This window comes from Mauremys mutica, chromosome 6 (assembly GCF_020497125.1).
Source record: "Mauremys mutica isolate MM-2020 ecotype Southern chromosome 6, ASM2049712v1, whole genome shotgun sequence".
Classification (NCBI taxonomy): Eukaryota; Metazoa; Chordata; order Testudines; family Geoemydidae; genus Mauremys; species Mauremys mutica.
The window spans coordinates 126138685-126155578 of NC_059077.1; the positions used below are offsets into that span (position 1 = coordinate 126138685).

A 16894-nucleotide genomic window follows, 5' to 3' on the forward strand; every position below is an offset into this window, starting at 1 on the left:
TAAATAACGTTCAGTATTAATTAAGAAATGCCTATTTGGTTTTATACACTGGATGTTCTGGTAAGTGAAGCAAAATTACATCCTTAAGAATTTCACGTGTACATGCACTGTGGAAACAATTGCACAGTTTTAAGGTATGTTTTTGTCTTATATAAGCTGTATTGGATACAGGGGTGGCTCCAGGCACCAGCACGCCAAGCGTGTGCTTGGGGTGGCAAGCCACAGGGGACGCTCTGCCAGTCGCCACAAGGGCAGCAGGCAGGTTGCCTTCGGCGGCATGCGTGCAAAGGGTCTGCCGGTCCCGCGACTTCGGTGGACCTCCTGCAGGCTGCCGCCGAATCCTCAGGACCAGGGACCTCCCGCAGGCAAGCCGCCAAAGGCAGCCTGCCTGCCGTGCTTGGGGCAGCAAAATGCATAGAGCCGCCCCTGGTTGGATAGTTGAACTGACCTTGTAGACAGTAGTTACAGTCCGAAGAGGATGGACCTAGGCTGTTTTCAGTAGTGGCAGATGACAGAACAAGCAGCAATGGTCTCAAGTTGCAGTGGGGGAGGTCCAGGTTGGATATTAGGAAACACTATTTCATTAGGAGGATGGTGAAGCACTGGAATGGGTTACCTAGGGAGGTGATGGAATCTCCATCCTTAGAGTTTTTTAAGGCCCGGCTTAGTTGGGGTTGGCCCTGCTTTGAGCAGGGGGTTCTACTAGATGATCTCCTGAGGTCTCTTCCAACCCTAATCTTTTATGATTCTATGAAATCTGAATCAAACTGTCAGATAATGCACCAACACCAAAGAAAATCAACTGAACAACAGTCTTGAAAATGCTTTATTGAACGGTGTGTCTTATTGTAATGTGCAGAAGATGTGTTTGAAAAGACTACAGCTTGAAAATTGGTTCTGAAAATCCTCAATAATCAATAAAAAAATCCCTACCAGGGGTAACTCCTAGTATAACCAGAGGACTGGTGTAAAATTTCCCTTAAAACATTTTCTGTTGCAGAGACTGAACGAAAACAAAGTTGTACTGTACTGGCTGGAAATACTTGGAATCTGAGGATTAAGAAAATGAGAATGAAACTGAAACTTCAAACTGTGGGGTGGTTTTTTTGTTATTTTAGATTAGCATACACGTCACAGTTCTGTTGAGAACACCAGCTGGTGTTCAAGTCTGTAATTTTATTCTAAAATGCTTGTAATGCTGCAGGAATGGAAGATACAGAGAAAGAGAAAGTGGGCGAGGTTAGAGAACTGGAAAGAGACATGATTATAGTATAAGCCTATTTTAAATTTATCAGAAGCTGTGTGCACTTTTGTCTTTATAGTCTAACTTTACATTCCAAAAAAACCAAACCCCTGCTGTCTTTGCATTGGGGCTATTATGAAAGTCTATGCACAAAAAACACTGTACATTTTTTTACATATAGGATTAATAGTATAGGCATGTAGGTGGCATGATTCAATTAAAAGGCTCTTTACTTTTTTTTTATGCCAGAAAAATAATCAAAGAGAAATAATAAATAAAAGGTGCTAAAGTTAGCATTAAGAATTCAGTTGTAATATATTGACAAAATCTGGGAAGTCAAATCCTCAAGCTCTCCTGATACTGACAAGTCTCTGCAAACTATGAAGCAAATACATAAATAACTCAAAAATATGATTGAGACTGTGAACGCTTTTAAAACTAAGACAACATAATCCAGGTTAATTTTTTTTTTTTTTAAAGACAGTGAATAAATGAATCATCTACACCTGAATAAAACAGTTTAACAGTTGAAAAATTTTAACAACCACAAAAAGGAAAAACTTTAAACAAAGATGAACAAGATTTGATTTTAGGGCACACAAAAGCCTTTTGCAGTAGATTCCAGCAGTGGCATTACTGTTGTGTCTCCTACAGATGCATAAAGAGAAGCTGAACTCCACATGGACGTGATGACTAATATGGCAACATAATAGTCACATATAGCAAAATGCCAAACCCTGGAAACAACAATATATCCCACTGCAGAGCTTGCTTTATGTGCCGGAAGCACACAGAAATAGGTGATTCAGTCACATATTATTCAAAAGCTATTTCATGGCTACAAACTGCTAGTGAACACAAACCTTTTTGTCATGTAACCTTTGAATAATGGGAAAAGCTTTGGGTTTTTTATAGTTTTACTCCTTGTATTTAATTTTTTAAATGACAAGGTCACTAAAACTCATGCACGCTGCAAAAAACCTCATGCAGTAGTTAAGGTAAACCATCCAAGCAGTTTTTATTCATTAATATTCATAAATACACACAGCAGCTTCATTAGAGATTTTTCATTTTTTCCTCTTCAGTTTGAACGTGGAGTATTAGGAGAGCCTTTTGCATGTCAAGGTACAGAACACAGAGGTTTCTCCTCTGCACTGCAACCTACATTTACCTGCTAGAAGTAAAAATTAGTTAAGTGGAAATGATTATCATATATATCTTTTCTCTCTTCCTTTTGAATGTACACAATGTAACAAGAGTGACAGACCTGAAATTACAATCACCAAAACAAACCCAAGATAGTAGTTGTCCACTTTCATTGGCAAATACAGCACAGAGGACATTGTCTGCGAAGTGGGATGTCATCAAAGAGGAGGTGGAGGAGGCTCGTTTCCTTTATTACTCTCTTTTAAATTTAGGTTTTCTAAAGCAACATCTAAAGGCATAATATCTACACAGCCCATAGCACCAAAATCGGCAATTTCCCCCCTCTCATCCTCATCTGAGGAGGAACTTTCTTCCCGCATCAAAGTGGACAGTAGAAGCTCCTGAACAAATAGGCTACGGTCTGCCCGTTCGCTTTCCATTGACTGACGCTCTGCTTCTGACATCTTAGGATCATTCAACCTGCACAACAGTGAAGGGAGACACAAGACAGGCAGTTGATAAAAGCCCAATGGGCTGAAGACATTACACAGCAAGAATGCTCTCATCTGCTGGACTGACACACTCTGGAAGGTGTTTGTGACCACAGCTTGGGAACCAGTACGTGTACAGCTATCTTGCTGTGGAGGCGGACAGATCTGACAATGACTGACATACCTGATCCAGCTAAAATAGACATTTCAAAAACTTTCTGTTTAAAGTCACAACAGTCTGCACAGACTGGATTGATAAAATGGAGAAATTAAATTCTGAATGCAAACAACATGACAACTTGCACCACTAAATGTAAAAATATTCTATTCTACACACCCTCTGAAAGTCTAACTGCAAAGTCTGTAAATACCAGCCCTTTGATTATTTCTAAAAGATTTTAATTTATGTCACATACATTTGATCTCTGGAGGTCAGATTTTTTGGTAACAGGTAAAACTCAGCATGACAGCAATAACTTATTTGATATAAACTTCAAGTTTCTGCCATAGTTTTCCAGCAGACAGAATCCAAGGAAATGCTGCAAAGGAGAATGTATCAACTTGGAAGCCAAAAGATGAAAAAAGTAACAGGAACTTTAAAATCCAGAAGGCCTGTATATTACAATGCCTCGAGCATCCCAAGAGAGCTGGAATCACACAAAGATGATGGGCCTTTTTTACAGAACCACCCCGAAATTTAATGTTTTCTAAAGCAGTAGTAATTATTAATGACATCTTTGTTTACTGCATTTTTCTTCTATTCTCACCTAAAATGTAATAAAATATCTAATGTACATAAAAACAACCTGGTTACCTACCTTTCATAACTGTTGTTCCTCGAGATGTGTTGCTCATGTCCGTTCCATTCTAGGTGCATGCGTGCACACGTGCGTAGTTGTTTGAGATTTGTGCCTTAGCAGTTTCCATAGGGTTAGCTGCAGCGTCCACTTGAGTGCCGCACCCATGCTGTGATATATCCAGTGTCGCCAACCCTATGCCCTCTCAGTTCCTTCTAACAGAGGGGCAGAAGGGTGGACATGGAATGGACATGAGCAACATATCTTGAAGAACAACAGTTACGAAAGGTAGGTAACCGTTTTTTCTTTGAGTGCTTGCTTATGTCGATTCCATTCTAGGAGACTCACAAGCGGGCTCGGAGTTCACAAAGCGAGCATTGTCTCAGGCTTGCTGGGTGAGCGCATAATGAGACAAACATGTGGACAGACGACCAGGTAGCAACCCTGCAGATATCCTGAATCGGCACCTGGGCCAGGAAGGCTGCCGACAAAGCCTGCGCCCTAGTCAAGTCGGCAGTCACGGTCGCTGGTGGAGGCACCTTTGCCAGGTCATAGCAGTAACAGATGCAGGCTGTGATCCAGGATGAAAACTTCTGCACAGACACTGGGTGACCTTTCATCCTGTCTGCCACTGCAATGAACAACTGCGTTGACTTACGAAATGGCTTGGTCCTGTCTATGTAGAAGGCAAACACTCTCCTCACATCCAGGGTGTGCAATTTGCACTCCTCTTCCGATTTATGAGGCTTTGGAAAGACAAGTAAGTATGTGTCTTGGCCAGTATGAAACTACCTTGGGCAGGAACACTGGATGAGGCCACTGCTGGACCTTGTCCTTTTAGAACACCATATAGGGTGGCTCTGAAGTAAGCGCCCTGATCTCAGAGACCCTACGGACGGATGTTATTGCGATCAGGAAAGAAACTTTTCAGAAGAGGAGAAGGGAGCAGGAAGCTAGAGGCTCAAAGGGAGGACCCATGAGCTGCGATAGCACAAGATTCAGGTCCCAGGGAGGGATGGGATCCCTGACATGAGGGTAGAGATGCTCCAGACCTTTCAAAAACCGGACTGTCATGTCGTAAGTGAAGACCGACCTGCCCTGGAGCAGAGGCTGGAAGGCCAAAATAGCGGTCAAGTGGACTTTGATCGATGATAAGAACAACCCCTGGAGCTTGAAGTGCAGAAGATAATCCAGGATAGCCTGCAGTGAGGCCTGCTCAGCCTGGATACCCTGGTCCAAGGTCCAGCCTGTGAACCTCTTCCACTTGGCCAGGTAGGTAGCTCTGGTGGAGGGCTTTCTGCTACCCAAAGGGCCTGTTGGACCCGGACCAAGTATTCCAGTTCTTCTGCATTTAGCCATGCAGAAGCCACACTGTCAAGTGCAGCGCCATCAGGTTTGGATGCAGAAGACTGCCGTGGTTCTGGGACAGCAGATGCGGCCAGAGAGGCAGCTGCAGCGGGGTGGCTAGCGAAAGGTCCATCTGCTTGCTGAACTAGTGCTGCTGAGGCAACACAGGAGTTATCAGGATCACCTTTGCCTTGTCCTGTTTGACCTTCATAAGGACCTTGTAGATTAGCAGCACCGGGGGAAGGGGGGGGGAAGGCATACATCAGACCCCCCCCCCAACCTTGGGAGCAGAAAGGCATGAACAGGTCCACCTGGGGAGTCCCCCACCTCCGGAAGATCACATGGACCACTCCGGGTGGAGCGACCACTCGTGGAGAGATGAGAAGGTACTACTGAGGTGATCTGCTACCATGTTCTTGGTCCCAGGCAGATGTGCGGCCACCAGATGGACAGTATGCCGCACACGGAAGTCTCAAAGGCAAAGAGCATCTTGGCAAAGGGCTGACGACCTGGCCTGGCCCTGCCCTGCCTGCTGATGTACTACATCGCTGTGATATTGTCCTTCATGTGAGGCAGGAAAGCCTGGTAAGCCAGGCGAAGCGCTTTGAGCTCCCTGACGTTTATGTGGAAGGACAGATTGCTCCACGACCAGCAGCCTTAAATGCTGAGTTTGCCCAGGTGGACTCCCCATCCCAGGTCCGATGCATCAGAAACCAGGGTCAACGATGTGGACAGGGCTGCTAAGGGAACTCCCTCCACCAGTGATTTGGGGCTCAGCCACCAATCTAGAGATGATTGGATGTGAACCGGTACCCTGATCACCCAGTCTAGATCGTGACTGCTGGGGATGTAGACCAACGCCAACCACGCCTGCAGTGGCTGGAGATGGAGCTGGGCATGCTGGTCCACGTACGTACATGCGGCCATGTGGCCTAACAACCGCAGGCAGGTGTGAGCAGTGTTGAGCGGGCAGTTTTTCACATGGGAGATTAGGTCTGATATGGCCTGGAAATGCGCCACCGGAAAGAAGGCTCTGGCTCGTGTGGAGTCGAGAACCGCTCCAATGAACTCTATTCATTGCACAGGCCTGGAGGTTGATTTATTTTTGTTTATCAACAGGCCCATGTCACGACAGGTGGAACAAACAAGATCAAGGCTTCTTTACACCTGACTCCGAGATCTGCCTTTGATGCGCCAATCATCGAGACATGGACAGACCTGAACTTCTCCACGCCTGAGGAAAGAGGCCACTGGTGCCATACCTTTTGTAAACACCCTGGAGGCAGACGAGAGACCAAAGGACGACGCCGTGACTGCAAATAGCGACCGCCCACCACAAAACAGAGGAATCGTCTGTGACTTTGGAAGATAGAAATATGGAAATAAGTGTTCTTCAGATCGAGGGCGGCGTACCAGTCTCCTGGATCCAGGGAGGGGATGATGGAGGCCAGGGAGACCATGCGGAATTTCAACTTTTTGGAGAGACTTGTTGAGGCGCTTCAGGTCCAAAATGGGTCTTAGACCCCCCTCTTCACTTTCAGGATTAGGAAATAACAGGAGTGGAACCCTTTTCCCCTCATGTCCCAGGGTACCTCCTTCACTGCCCCCAGCTGCATGAAGTTCTCAACCTCTTGAATAAGGAGTTGATTGTCAGAAGGGTCCCTGAAAAGAGATTGTGTGTGAGGCCCAGAACGGCAGGGTGTAGCCCTGAGATACAATCTCTAGCATTCAACGGTCCAAGGTGACCTGTGACCAGGCCAAACAATAGGGATGAAGTCGGTTGAGGAACTGCGCCTCATGACCACCATCGACGAGACCACCCTAGCTGCTGAATCGGCCGCGTCCCACGCCATCTGGAAGGAGAACCTTACAACTGTTGTAGCCTTCTCCACCAGGGCCCCAAATTCCTGGGCCGACTCCTGGGGCAGTGAGTCCTTGAACTTATGGAGGGAGTCGCATAAGTTGAAGTTGTACCTCCCCAAGAGAGCCTGGTGGTTGGCCACCTGGAATTGAAGGGTGTCCGCCTGTTCGGCCATCTCCTCCACTTCCAATCCCAAGTTCGTAGCCACCCTATGAAGCAGGGCCTGATGTTCTTTGAAATCACCTGGTGGGCTCGCGCAGGAGGGGCCAGCCACCACCTTATCTCGGGATGAGGATGATGACTGGGTCACTAGGGGAGGCCCCGATGGATCATCCCCAATGTGGGAAGAGGGTTTCGGGGTGGGCGCATGCTCCTCTACCCTGGCCTCCAAGTGTGCTACACACACCAAGCTCAGTGCCACCAGTTGCTGTTCTGAGGTGGTGGCCGAGGAATGGACTGACTGAGGCATCGGAATCACAGGCTCCAGTAGGGCCACTGTGCCAGCCACTGGCCTTGCTGCCACGATGGCATCACAGAGGTCGACGCAGCCTCAGGTGCCCACTCACATTGGTGCTGTCACAGTGAAGGGCTGAATTCCCTTTCTGAACCGGAGGAAACACCTTTTGGTGACCACAGAGGGGCCATCAAAGCTTGTGCCTCATGGTTAACAGTAGCCACGGGAGACAGGTGCCTTGAGTAGTAGGATCGGTTCCAGGGCGGGACAGAGACCGCTCCCACTGTAGGTACCTGCGCTGAAGAGACAGCCAGCAGGAGGATGATTGGTGCTGGCAATATGGTGACCGGTGCCTTCCTCTGGACAATCAGCATGGAGAGGGCAGAAACCGTGACCGTGGTGCTGGCAATGTAGAACGTCCCGCAGAAGACAGAGACTTCGGGAGTGGAGACGGGGATCGCTGTCTCATCTCCAGAGACAGGCATCATTCACCCACCCTCTGGGGGGTCTTTATGACTCGCTTGCCCTCACCATTTACGACTGACTTGCGGCACACACGATGACGGCAGTGCTGGTAGAGGCCTCTGCTCTCTGCACGCTGGGACAGCCTGGGAGGGCTTTGGCACTGCCACCAGTCTGGGTCCGTTACTGCTCCCTGGAGTCAATGCGAATCCCTCAGTGGGCTAGGAGGTCCCATGTGGTTCTGGTGTGGGCAGTTGGCACGAACTGGGTCCTTTGCCCTTCTTGCTTGGTGCAGGGGAGTCATTCTTCTTCCACCTCTTCTTAGGCGGTGCTAGGGAGCAGTGACAGGCAGAGCCTGGTGCCAGGGGTGCGCTGCACACTGAGGCTGAGGTGCTCAGGGCAGAGTCTGGCTGGGAAGGCTCAGGCACCAGGCAGAGAGCAGCCTCCATGAGGGGGGCCCTCAAATGGATGTCTCGCTCTTTCCGAGTTCTGGGACAAAAGTTCTTACAGATGCAACACTTCTTCTCAGGTCATTCCCCCAAGCATTTGAGGCAGCTGCTATGGAGGTCACAAACAGGCACAGATCTGTTACAGTCAGAGCAGTCTTAAGGCTTGAAGACTGAAGTAGAAGAACCGCCTGCCCTCGCGAGGCAAGGGAAAGAGGTGCTCTGACTAACCACCATGGATGGTCAGAAGGAACTGAGAGAGTGTAGGGCCGGCGGCCCCTAATATACCAACACATGGACACGGCACTCAAGAGAGAGTCACAGCCGACCCTACGGATACCACTACGGCAAAAATCTCCAACGGCCACGCACGTGGGCACGCACACACCTAGAATGGAACTAACATGAGCAAGCATTTGAAGAAGAAACTCTATTCAACCTCCAGTTGAGGATGAAACATTCATTTCCTGTTAAATACCATTTAATGTTAACTTTCCAGGTTCTCTTTCTCTACATTAGAGCTCAAACTGATAGGCTGATATAACTGGAAATGCTCTTACTTTCCTGGAAGGAGTAATGTAAACAGGAAATTATCTATAAAGTAACATCCCTTTATGCCTCTCAAACTGATGCTAGAGAACTCGAGAAGCAGTGAACAATGTTAACATGGAACAACAAGTGGACAAACACTGGTGTTTAAAATGAGATAAAACAAAATTTTTCTGTTTGCATTTATACTGTAGGGATCCAGTCAAAAATTCCACAGCTATACTTTGAGCACTGTGGTGGCTAGGACAACTGTAAGAATCAACTCCTCTACAAAGTCAGCAGAAAATGAATTTGTAAGTGGTAAAAATGGTTGTAAACCTTATGACTACGCAAACTTTTAACTACCCCACAACTATGTGGGGAAAAAAGTAACACAGTTATGTGAGAGACTGCCTCTCACCTACACCCAGAAGGGAATCTAACTGGATACTCTTGCTGGCAACTTCTTGGGACAGGAGCGGTCGGAGAGCTCTCTCCATGGCAGTATGCAAAAGCTGGAAGCTGATTGCAAGTAACATCTGTTTGACTTTAGTTCCTAGGTTGGCTTTTCATTTTAGTCTCATCTTTACTCCTGACAACATGGATGCAGCAATAGCAGTTAAAAGCCATTCATTATGGCTCGCGTTTCTGCAACCAGTGTTTTCATTTTGTACCTAAGTGATTAACTGCCACGGAAAACAGCTGATATCAATTACAAACAAACTGAACTAAATTAAATTACTCTTATAGCGTACATATAAATGATATGTACTTGCATCTGAAGAAGTGGGTATTCACCCACGAAAGCTCATGCTGCAAAACGTCTGTTAGTCTATAAGGTGCCACAGGATTCTTTGCTGCTTTTACAGAACCAGACTAACACGGCTACCCCTCTGATATATAAATGATATTTAACCTCATTCTAACTTTTTGTGTGGAACAGATGGTGAATAATGCAGTGCAGTTTTACAGGCTATATGAAAAACATCGCATTCAGACCAAGCACTTGCATGTTTAATAGAATAAATATAGCTAATGCCCTACTGATGATCATCCATTACTAGTACTAAATCAAAGTGCAAAATCATTTTGCCAAGATTTCGATTGTCTACAATTCAGAACTCTGTGGCACCTGCAGATCTGCTGAACACTAGCATATGCATTTTGCATGATCACCTATTGGCTAAACGAATTATGTTGGGCATTGGAGATTTGGGGGATATGGGATATTAAGCTGCAATTAAATACCCAACTAGGCATGGCACTTAAGCATGTGCTTAACTTTAAGCATATGAGTAGTCCTATTGAACTTAATGCAACAATTTATGGGCTTAAAGTTAGCTACGCGCTTAAGCAACTTGTCAAATATGGGTCAAGAATAGGGATAGTGCATGTAATAAAGTAATTGGATTACGTTTTTAGAATAAGTTACCTTGTAAGAAGAAATTGGGAGTTCTGGATAGCCTGCTGACTATTTTCTGTGTTAGATGTGTTGGTTGTTGCTGTAGATTGTGTAATAGTGGTGGTGACACTGCTTGTATTGGTGCGTCTGGTTGCATTGCGTGCTGTCTCCAGTTGTTGTCGTGCTGCCTGCGCATGTTGTCGTTCTAACTGCAGTTGCATCTGCAACTGCTGTAACTGAGAAGCAGAAGGGCCAGAGGAATTGAGCTGTCCTCCTGCAGAACGCCTCACGCCTGATAACTGAGATAAAAGCTCTGCAAAGAAGAGAAAAGTACTACGGTGAAATTTGCTTAAATTGATACTAACAAATGAGAGTACAAGTATTTCCTGTGCATCAATATCCCCAGCTCTTATTTCTTTCTAAAATACTTCTTCATTACTTATCTCACAGACTGCCATCTGGGCGCATAGTGCTTTACGGAACACTTAAGACACATTCCATTCCCCAAGCTCAAAGCATCATTTATACTATTCATTTCTTTACTAAGATGAAGAAATTCTCAGTCTGAAATCGTTTGAAAGGGCATTTCCTAGAGATTATGGACTGACTACAAGGTGGTATCTTCAGTTGCCAGTTCCCTAAAGTTTCAGAGTAGCAGCCGTGTTAGTCTGTATCCGTAAAAAGAACAGGAGTACTTGTAGCACCTTAAAGACTAACAAATTTATTTCAGCATGAGCTTTCGTGAGCTACAGCTCACTTCTTCGGATGCATAGAATGGAACACACAGACAGGAGATATTTATACATACAGAGAACATGAAAAGGTGGAAGTATGCATAACAACAAGAAAAGTCTAATCAATTGAGATGAGCTATCATCAGCAGAAGGAAAAAAAACTTTTTGAAGTGATAATTAAGATGGCCCATAGAAGGTGTGAGGAGAACTTAAAATAGGGAAATAGATTCAATTAGTGTAATGACCCAACCATTCCCAGTCTCTGTTTAGGCCAGAGTTAATTGTATCTAATTTGCATATTAATTCGAGTTCAGCAGTTTCTCTTTGGGGTCTGTTTTTGAGTTTTTTTGTTGCAAAATTGCCACCTTCAAGTCTGTCACTGAGTGGTTAGAGAGGTCGAAGTGTTCTCCCACTGGTTTTTGAATGTTATGATTCCTGATGTCAGATTTGTGTCCATTTATTCTTTTGTGTAGAGACTGTCCGGTTTGGCCAATGTACATGGCAGAGGGCCATTGCTGGCACATGATGGCATATATCACGTTGGTAGATGTGCAATTAACTCTGGCCTAAACAGAGACTGGGAATGGTTGGGTCATTACACTAATTGAATCTATTTCCCTATGTTAAGTTCTCCTCACACCTTCTATGGGCCATCTTAATTATCACTTCAAAAAGTTTTTTTTCCTCCTGCTGATGATAGCTCATCTCAATTGATTAGACTTTTCCTGTTATGCATACTTCCACCTTTTCATGTTCTCTGTATGTATAAATATCTCCTGTCTGTGTGTTCCATTCTATGCATCCGAAGAAGTGAGCTGTAGCTCACGAAAGCTCATGCTAAAATAAATTTGTTAGTCTTTAAGGTGCCACAAGTACTCTAGTTCCCTAAAGTGTTATTTTCTAGGCAAAATGGGAGTTGCCTCAGCAACCATTTCAATTTTGGCGTAAGTTCATAGGTGCTCTCCCCCCTCTCCCACTATCTCCATGCTATACACAAGGGAAGCTGTGCTAAAGAAAAATGACACTTCTGTCAAGTTAGTTTTGGGGAATATTAATAAAAAAGGTAATAATTGGAGATATACCCATCTCCTAGAACTGGAAGGGACTGTGAAAGGTCATTGAGTCCAGCCCCCTGCCTTCACTAGCAGGACCAATTTTTGCCCCAGATCCCTAAGTGGCCCCCTCAAGGATTGAACTCACAACCCTGGGTTTAGCAGGCCAATGCTCAAACCACTGAGCTATCCCTCCCCCCAATTCAGAACATAGATTTCTACCATACTGTACATTGTGTAAGTTCTGATGGAGTCACAAGATAGGCAGTAAACTAGTTTTCCCTGAATTCAGATAAATAATATACTTATATTTGCCTGGCAGTTGTTCGTATGACTTCCCTCATACTGGCCTAATAAAGATGCCTACTGCTACAAGGCTAGTAAAGACCTGCCTAGATAAAGACATGTCTGGCTTTGGATTGGGCTAATATGGAATTGTTCAGTTTTAGGGGGATCAGAGTGGGAACTGAGGTGAGTTTTGTCTGTACAAAAAGGTATTTTCAAAAATAAACAGTGTAAAAAAAATACTGCCCATATGTTATGATAGAACCTATGTGCATTCGAAAAGTTGGTGGGACGCCTTAATTTGTTGTGTTTTGTTTGGGGAGGGAGGAGGGAAATTTTGTCTTTTGCAAACAATTATCCCTTTGAAATGTTTATACCTTTGTACTAGTCCCAGAAAGGTTTTGGAAGTTGGAAGCAAGAGGCATGCTCGCCACTTTGCACTGATTGAAACAAGGGGACTCTCCAAACTCATGAGGGTGGCTCCAAGCAATTGAATCCTGGACTCGATTCACTTAATTTTAACATTGCTATTTTTAAATTTACCCATTTTGCTATGGAAATGTGGGTTACAAAAATAAACAAAAGCCCTTAATTCTTGAGATAAAAAAACCAAAACTGTAATGCAATTATTCTAAGTAACTTCTACTGCCCTTTCATATTACAGGTCATAATTTTCTTCCATCTTTCTTTACTGTATTGTCCAGAAAAGGCTGGGCAGTACAGGACATACATTTCTGGAGGGGAAATGTAAGACTGGGGTGTGTTGGGGTCACCCTGTAATGATAACCCAAGCTGGTAAGAGCCAGAGTGTAACCTGTGTGTGGCTGGAAGGCTGCAGTTACACACAGACACTCAGGATGTGGCTTGCATGCTGGAAGGCTGATTGTTAGTGGCCCAGGTGGGATCTCCTTCAGCAAGGCACTGTAAGGGCTTGGCTACACTTGTGAGTTGCAGCGCTGGTGGAGGCTTTCCAGCGCTGCAACTTAGTAACTGTCCACACCTGCTAGGCACATCCAGCGCTGCAACTCCCTGGCTGCAGCGCTGGCTGAACACCTGGTCTGCTTGGGGTGTAGCGAGTGCAGCGCTGGTGATCCAGCGCTGCTCGTCAAGTGTGGACACACACCAGTGCTGTTATTGGCCTCCAGGGTATTAGGAGATATCCCAGAATGCTTTTAAGTAAATTACTCTTTGTTTTGTTATGCAGCCTCTCTTTGTTTTGTTGTGAACTCAGAGCTCCGGAGCTGCTTATCTAAACAAACACAGCTCCTGTTTGCTGTGACCAATCTGTAAGTGACTGTGAACAATCAAATGAGATAACCCCCTGCCTACCTCATTCACAGGGGTTGAGTGTTTGTTTGATGAGAGAAAGGGGGGGGGGGGAGGGAGTCCGTGCTGCTTATCTGGTCTGCAGGCTGTTTGCAATTAAGAGTAAGGGGTTGGAAAAATTTTCTGATTTTCAAGGCAGGGAGCTAATACACAGTGTTGGCTCCAAAAATCCACTCTCTCTCTCTCTCTCTCCCCCCCCCGCTCCCTGTCACAATACACCCCACGCCCCTCTTTTGAAAAGCACGTTGCTGCCACTTGAACGCTGGGATAGCTGCCCATAATGCATCACTCCCAACAGCGCTGCAAATGTGGCCACACTGCAGCGCTGGTAGCTGTCAGTGTGGCCACACACCAGCGCTGTTCCTACACAGCTGGATGACCAGCGCTGTAAACTCCCAGCGCTGCAACTCTCAAGTGTAGCCAAGCCCTAAGGCACCCAAGGCTGCAGGGCGGGGGTGACACAGCTGCACATTAGTCTGGATTATACCCTTGTATGTCACAATCTCATTATAGACAAGTTTTTCCCACCCCCAGAATCATAAAATGGAACAATAATACTTAAAGGGTATCCGTGTACATCCTAAAAATCCACAAACGTCTATTTGGAACTTGAAAATAAGAGACTTTCCTCTCCCCAAACTCTTCTGAACTTGACCAGAAGCTGCCCAAATGATTACAATTACAACAGGTCATTTTAGTAATCTTTGAAAATTTATTTTAAAATTAGTAAGTCTGCCACTCAGTCTGCAGTCTGAATACAAACAGACGACATTTTGTAATGTTTATCAATAATATCAAAATGTAGCTCATTTAATCTTGATTAACGCTGAAGTATAGCATTTTTGTGTGGAGTAAAGATTCAGACACCTAATCTTCCCCATGAGTAATTCTATACACGTGACAAATACAAATTAGAAGCATTGAGGTAGATAATGGATTTTCAAAACACTGTTCACTTTTAAAATATATAAAAATGCATGCAGGTAGGCTGTCTGAGGGTACTGGACCGGAGACCTTTGGAATGTAAAGGACCAGAGTGTTTAGATTCAATCCTTCAACTCAACCAGGGGCTTGTTACTGAACTTTTAGTAAAACTACTTTTTAAGACTCAGATTTGGAAGCATTGTCTCATATGACAATCTGGGTTTTTAACTTTCAACTTTACCTTGGAAGAAGGCACATTGCTATCAATAAAATCTCATTTGGGGGAAGGGGGAGAAGGTCCTAGTGCATGCGCACGCTCACACACACAGAGTAAATATGGACAAGCAGAGCAGCCATTCTCTTGGATTTTGTCACTACATGTGGAGAAAAACTCTAAAGGGAAAATAAGGAATGATGACTTACCAGCTATAGGATCCATAGCTTCCCTATTGCTTGGAGAATATGAACTCTGCGAAGATGAAAGCCCACCAGTGGAACTGCTAGTAAAGTGCATGTTTGATCTACGTGCGCGAGGGCCTCCCAAACCCCGGCCTGGGTGAAACATTCTACGCACATGCCGAACACCGCTGGACTCATCGTAACCAAACAGTTAAGAAAATACCAAATTGTTTGATAGTGTGTTAAATGCGAGAGCTTTACCAGTAGAATGGGCTGTGAGGATAGCACACTATTCTACATACAGGTATTCAACTTCTTTGTCAAGTATAAAACAATTCAATCTTAACTATGCAACCAGAACCTGTAGTGCCATAGTACATGGAACTCAAAGATTGCTATAGTTATTTGCACCAAGAGTCACTATTATTCTCATATTCACTATCTTCCTCGTCTGCAGAGAATCCTCCCTCTGAGACTTCTTGTTTGCTGTATCAAAAAAGTGTTTTCTAGATAATTTAAGAACCTCTGTTGCTTGTTTGGTTCAGTACTCAACAGATGTGTGGGTAGTTACAATCCCCAAGTTCTGGATACTGAGTACCGAACATTGATCCAAGAAACTTCCTGGCTGCAGCAGGGAGTGGGGAGCCAAGAGTGCGGAGTGGGGGCAATCGGACTCCTGGGCTGCGTTTGAAGCCCGTGCTCTCAGCCCCCCACGCAACCCCTCTTAAGTAGGTGGAAATGCTCCTGGTGAGGATGCGCACCACTAACAGAAGGAGGGTAGTGTGGACATGAACCACTACAGTAATTACCTATAGAGGTCGACTTAAGTTTCTAGTGTAGACACTCAGTGTAAGCTTGAAAGTTTGTCTCCCTCACCAACAGAAGTTAGTCCAATAAAAGATATTACCTCACCCACCTTGTCTCTCTAATGTCCTGGGACCAAAACAGCTACAACAACACTACATACAAAGGCATCCTGGTGTATTTTAATCACAGCCCTATACTAAAGATCTTCCAAATGATGTAGGTGTCCACTAAGGGATTCTGAGTGCAAACAGGAGCCATGGATTTCACACGCTTGCTTTTTGGTGACAAAAGGCACAATATTTTGGGAATTAGTCTTAGATGTAAACTGATAATACTGTAAAGCTCAGATCTGGATTCTTAACTCTCCCAGAGTCCACAGGTGTTAAGAGCTCATGCTCAGATACAAATGTAGCAAAGTAATATCAGGACATCACACAGCAGTGTTTTAATAGCTCCTTGACTTTGATAGCTCTCCTTCTTTTCAACTGCCAACTGCTTGAAGAAATAGATGTTTCTCCTCAATGATCCTCTCCCCCAAGCCCTTAGTTACTGAGCAATAAGGAAAGGGAACCCAATGGCTCCAGTAAGCCTGCATAATGCTCCCCAAGCTCGTGTGTTTGTAAGTGTATCATAAGGCAGTGTGAGCTTCCATCTTTAATTTTCTTAATGTTTAACACCTTCCATATTAGATATGGACTATGCCTAGTTTAGAAACCAAAATATTCATTTTGTAACGGTTAGCACTGCAACCTTAACTTAGTATCTTAAAAGCAAGCACTGATTTTTCTGGCTTTTCTTCACTGCTGGTAATAAATATTCTTTTATTGAAAATTAGCAAACAGGTTCATCAATATGTGAGGCAGCCTCAAATACTCTTTAAAACAGCTTGGGGGGAGGGGTCTGGGTGGAGGGCAAGAATACCAAAGGTGTATATTCTAATTCAACACCTCATTCACCACAATAAGAAGTTAACGTCAATGTGTAATTGGGATTATTTAAATGCTAACACTATAGGCAATCAAATAAAATCACAACAGAATTGCAACTATTACCTCAAACACTATCTACTTTTCCCCAGAATGAGAAACTTTTGATGTTTTTTAAAAGAATACCTAACCTGAAAAAATGGATAAGTGACATAAATTCACTCTTCCAATTAAAACATTATTAAATTTCTTTTAGAGATATAG

At 44.6% G+C, this 16894-nt stretch overlaps 1 protein-coding gene across 2 annotated transcripts in view; it reads right to left on the reverse strand.

The window, feature by feature from the left end:
• Positions 1-891: 891 nt before the first annotated feature.
• KCMF1 (potassium channel modulatory factor 1) overlaps positions 892-16894 on the reverse strand; it is a 78433-nt gene continuing 62430 nt past the window's right edge. For both annotated transcript variants that reach the window (XM_045021966.1, XM_045021967.1), the window contains exons 5-7: positions 14922-15096; positions 10208-10490; positions 892-2869 (exon numbers count right to left, since the gene is read on the reverse strand). In XM_045021966.1, coding sequence (XP_044877901.1) covers positions 2608-2869; positions 10208-10490; positions 14922-15096 — 720 coding nt within the window. In that variant the 3' untranslated portion in view covers positions 892-2607. The remainder of the gene's footprint in view (positions 2870-10207; positions 10491-14921; positions 15097-16894) is intronic.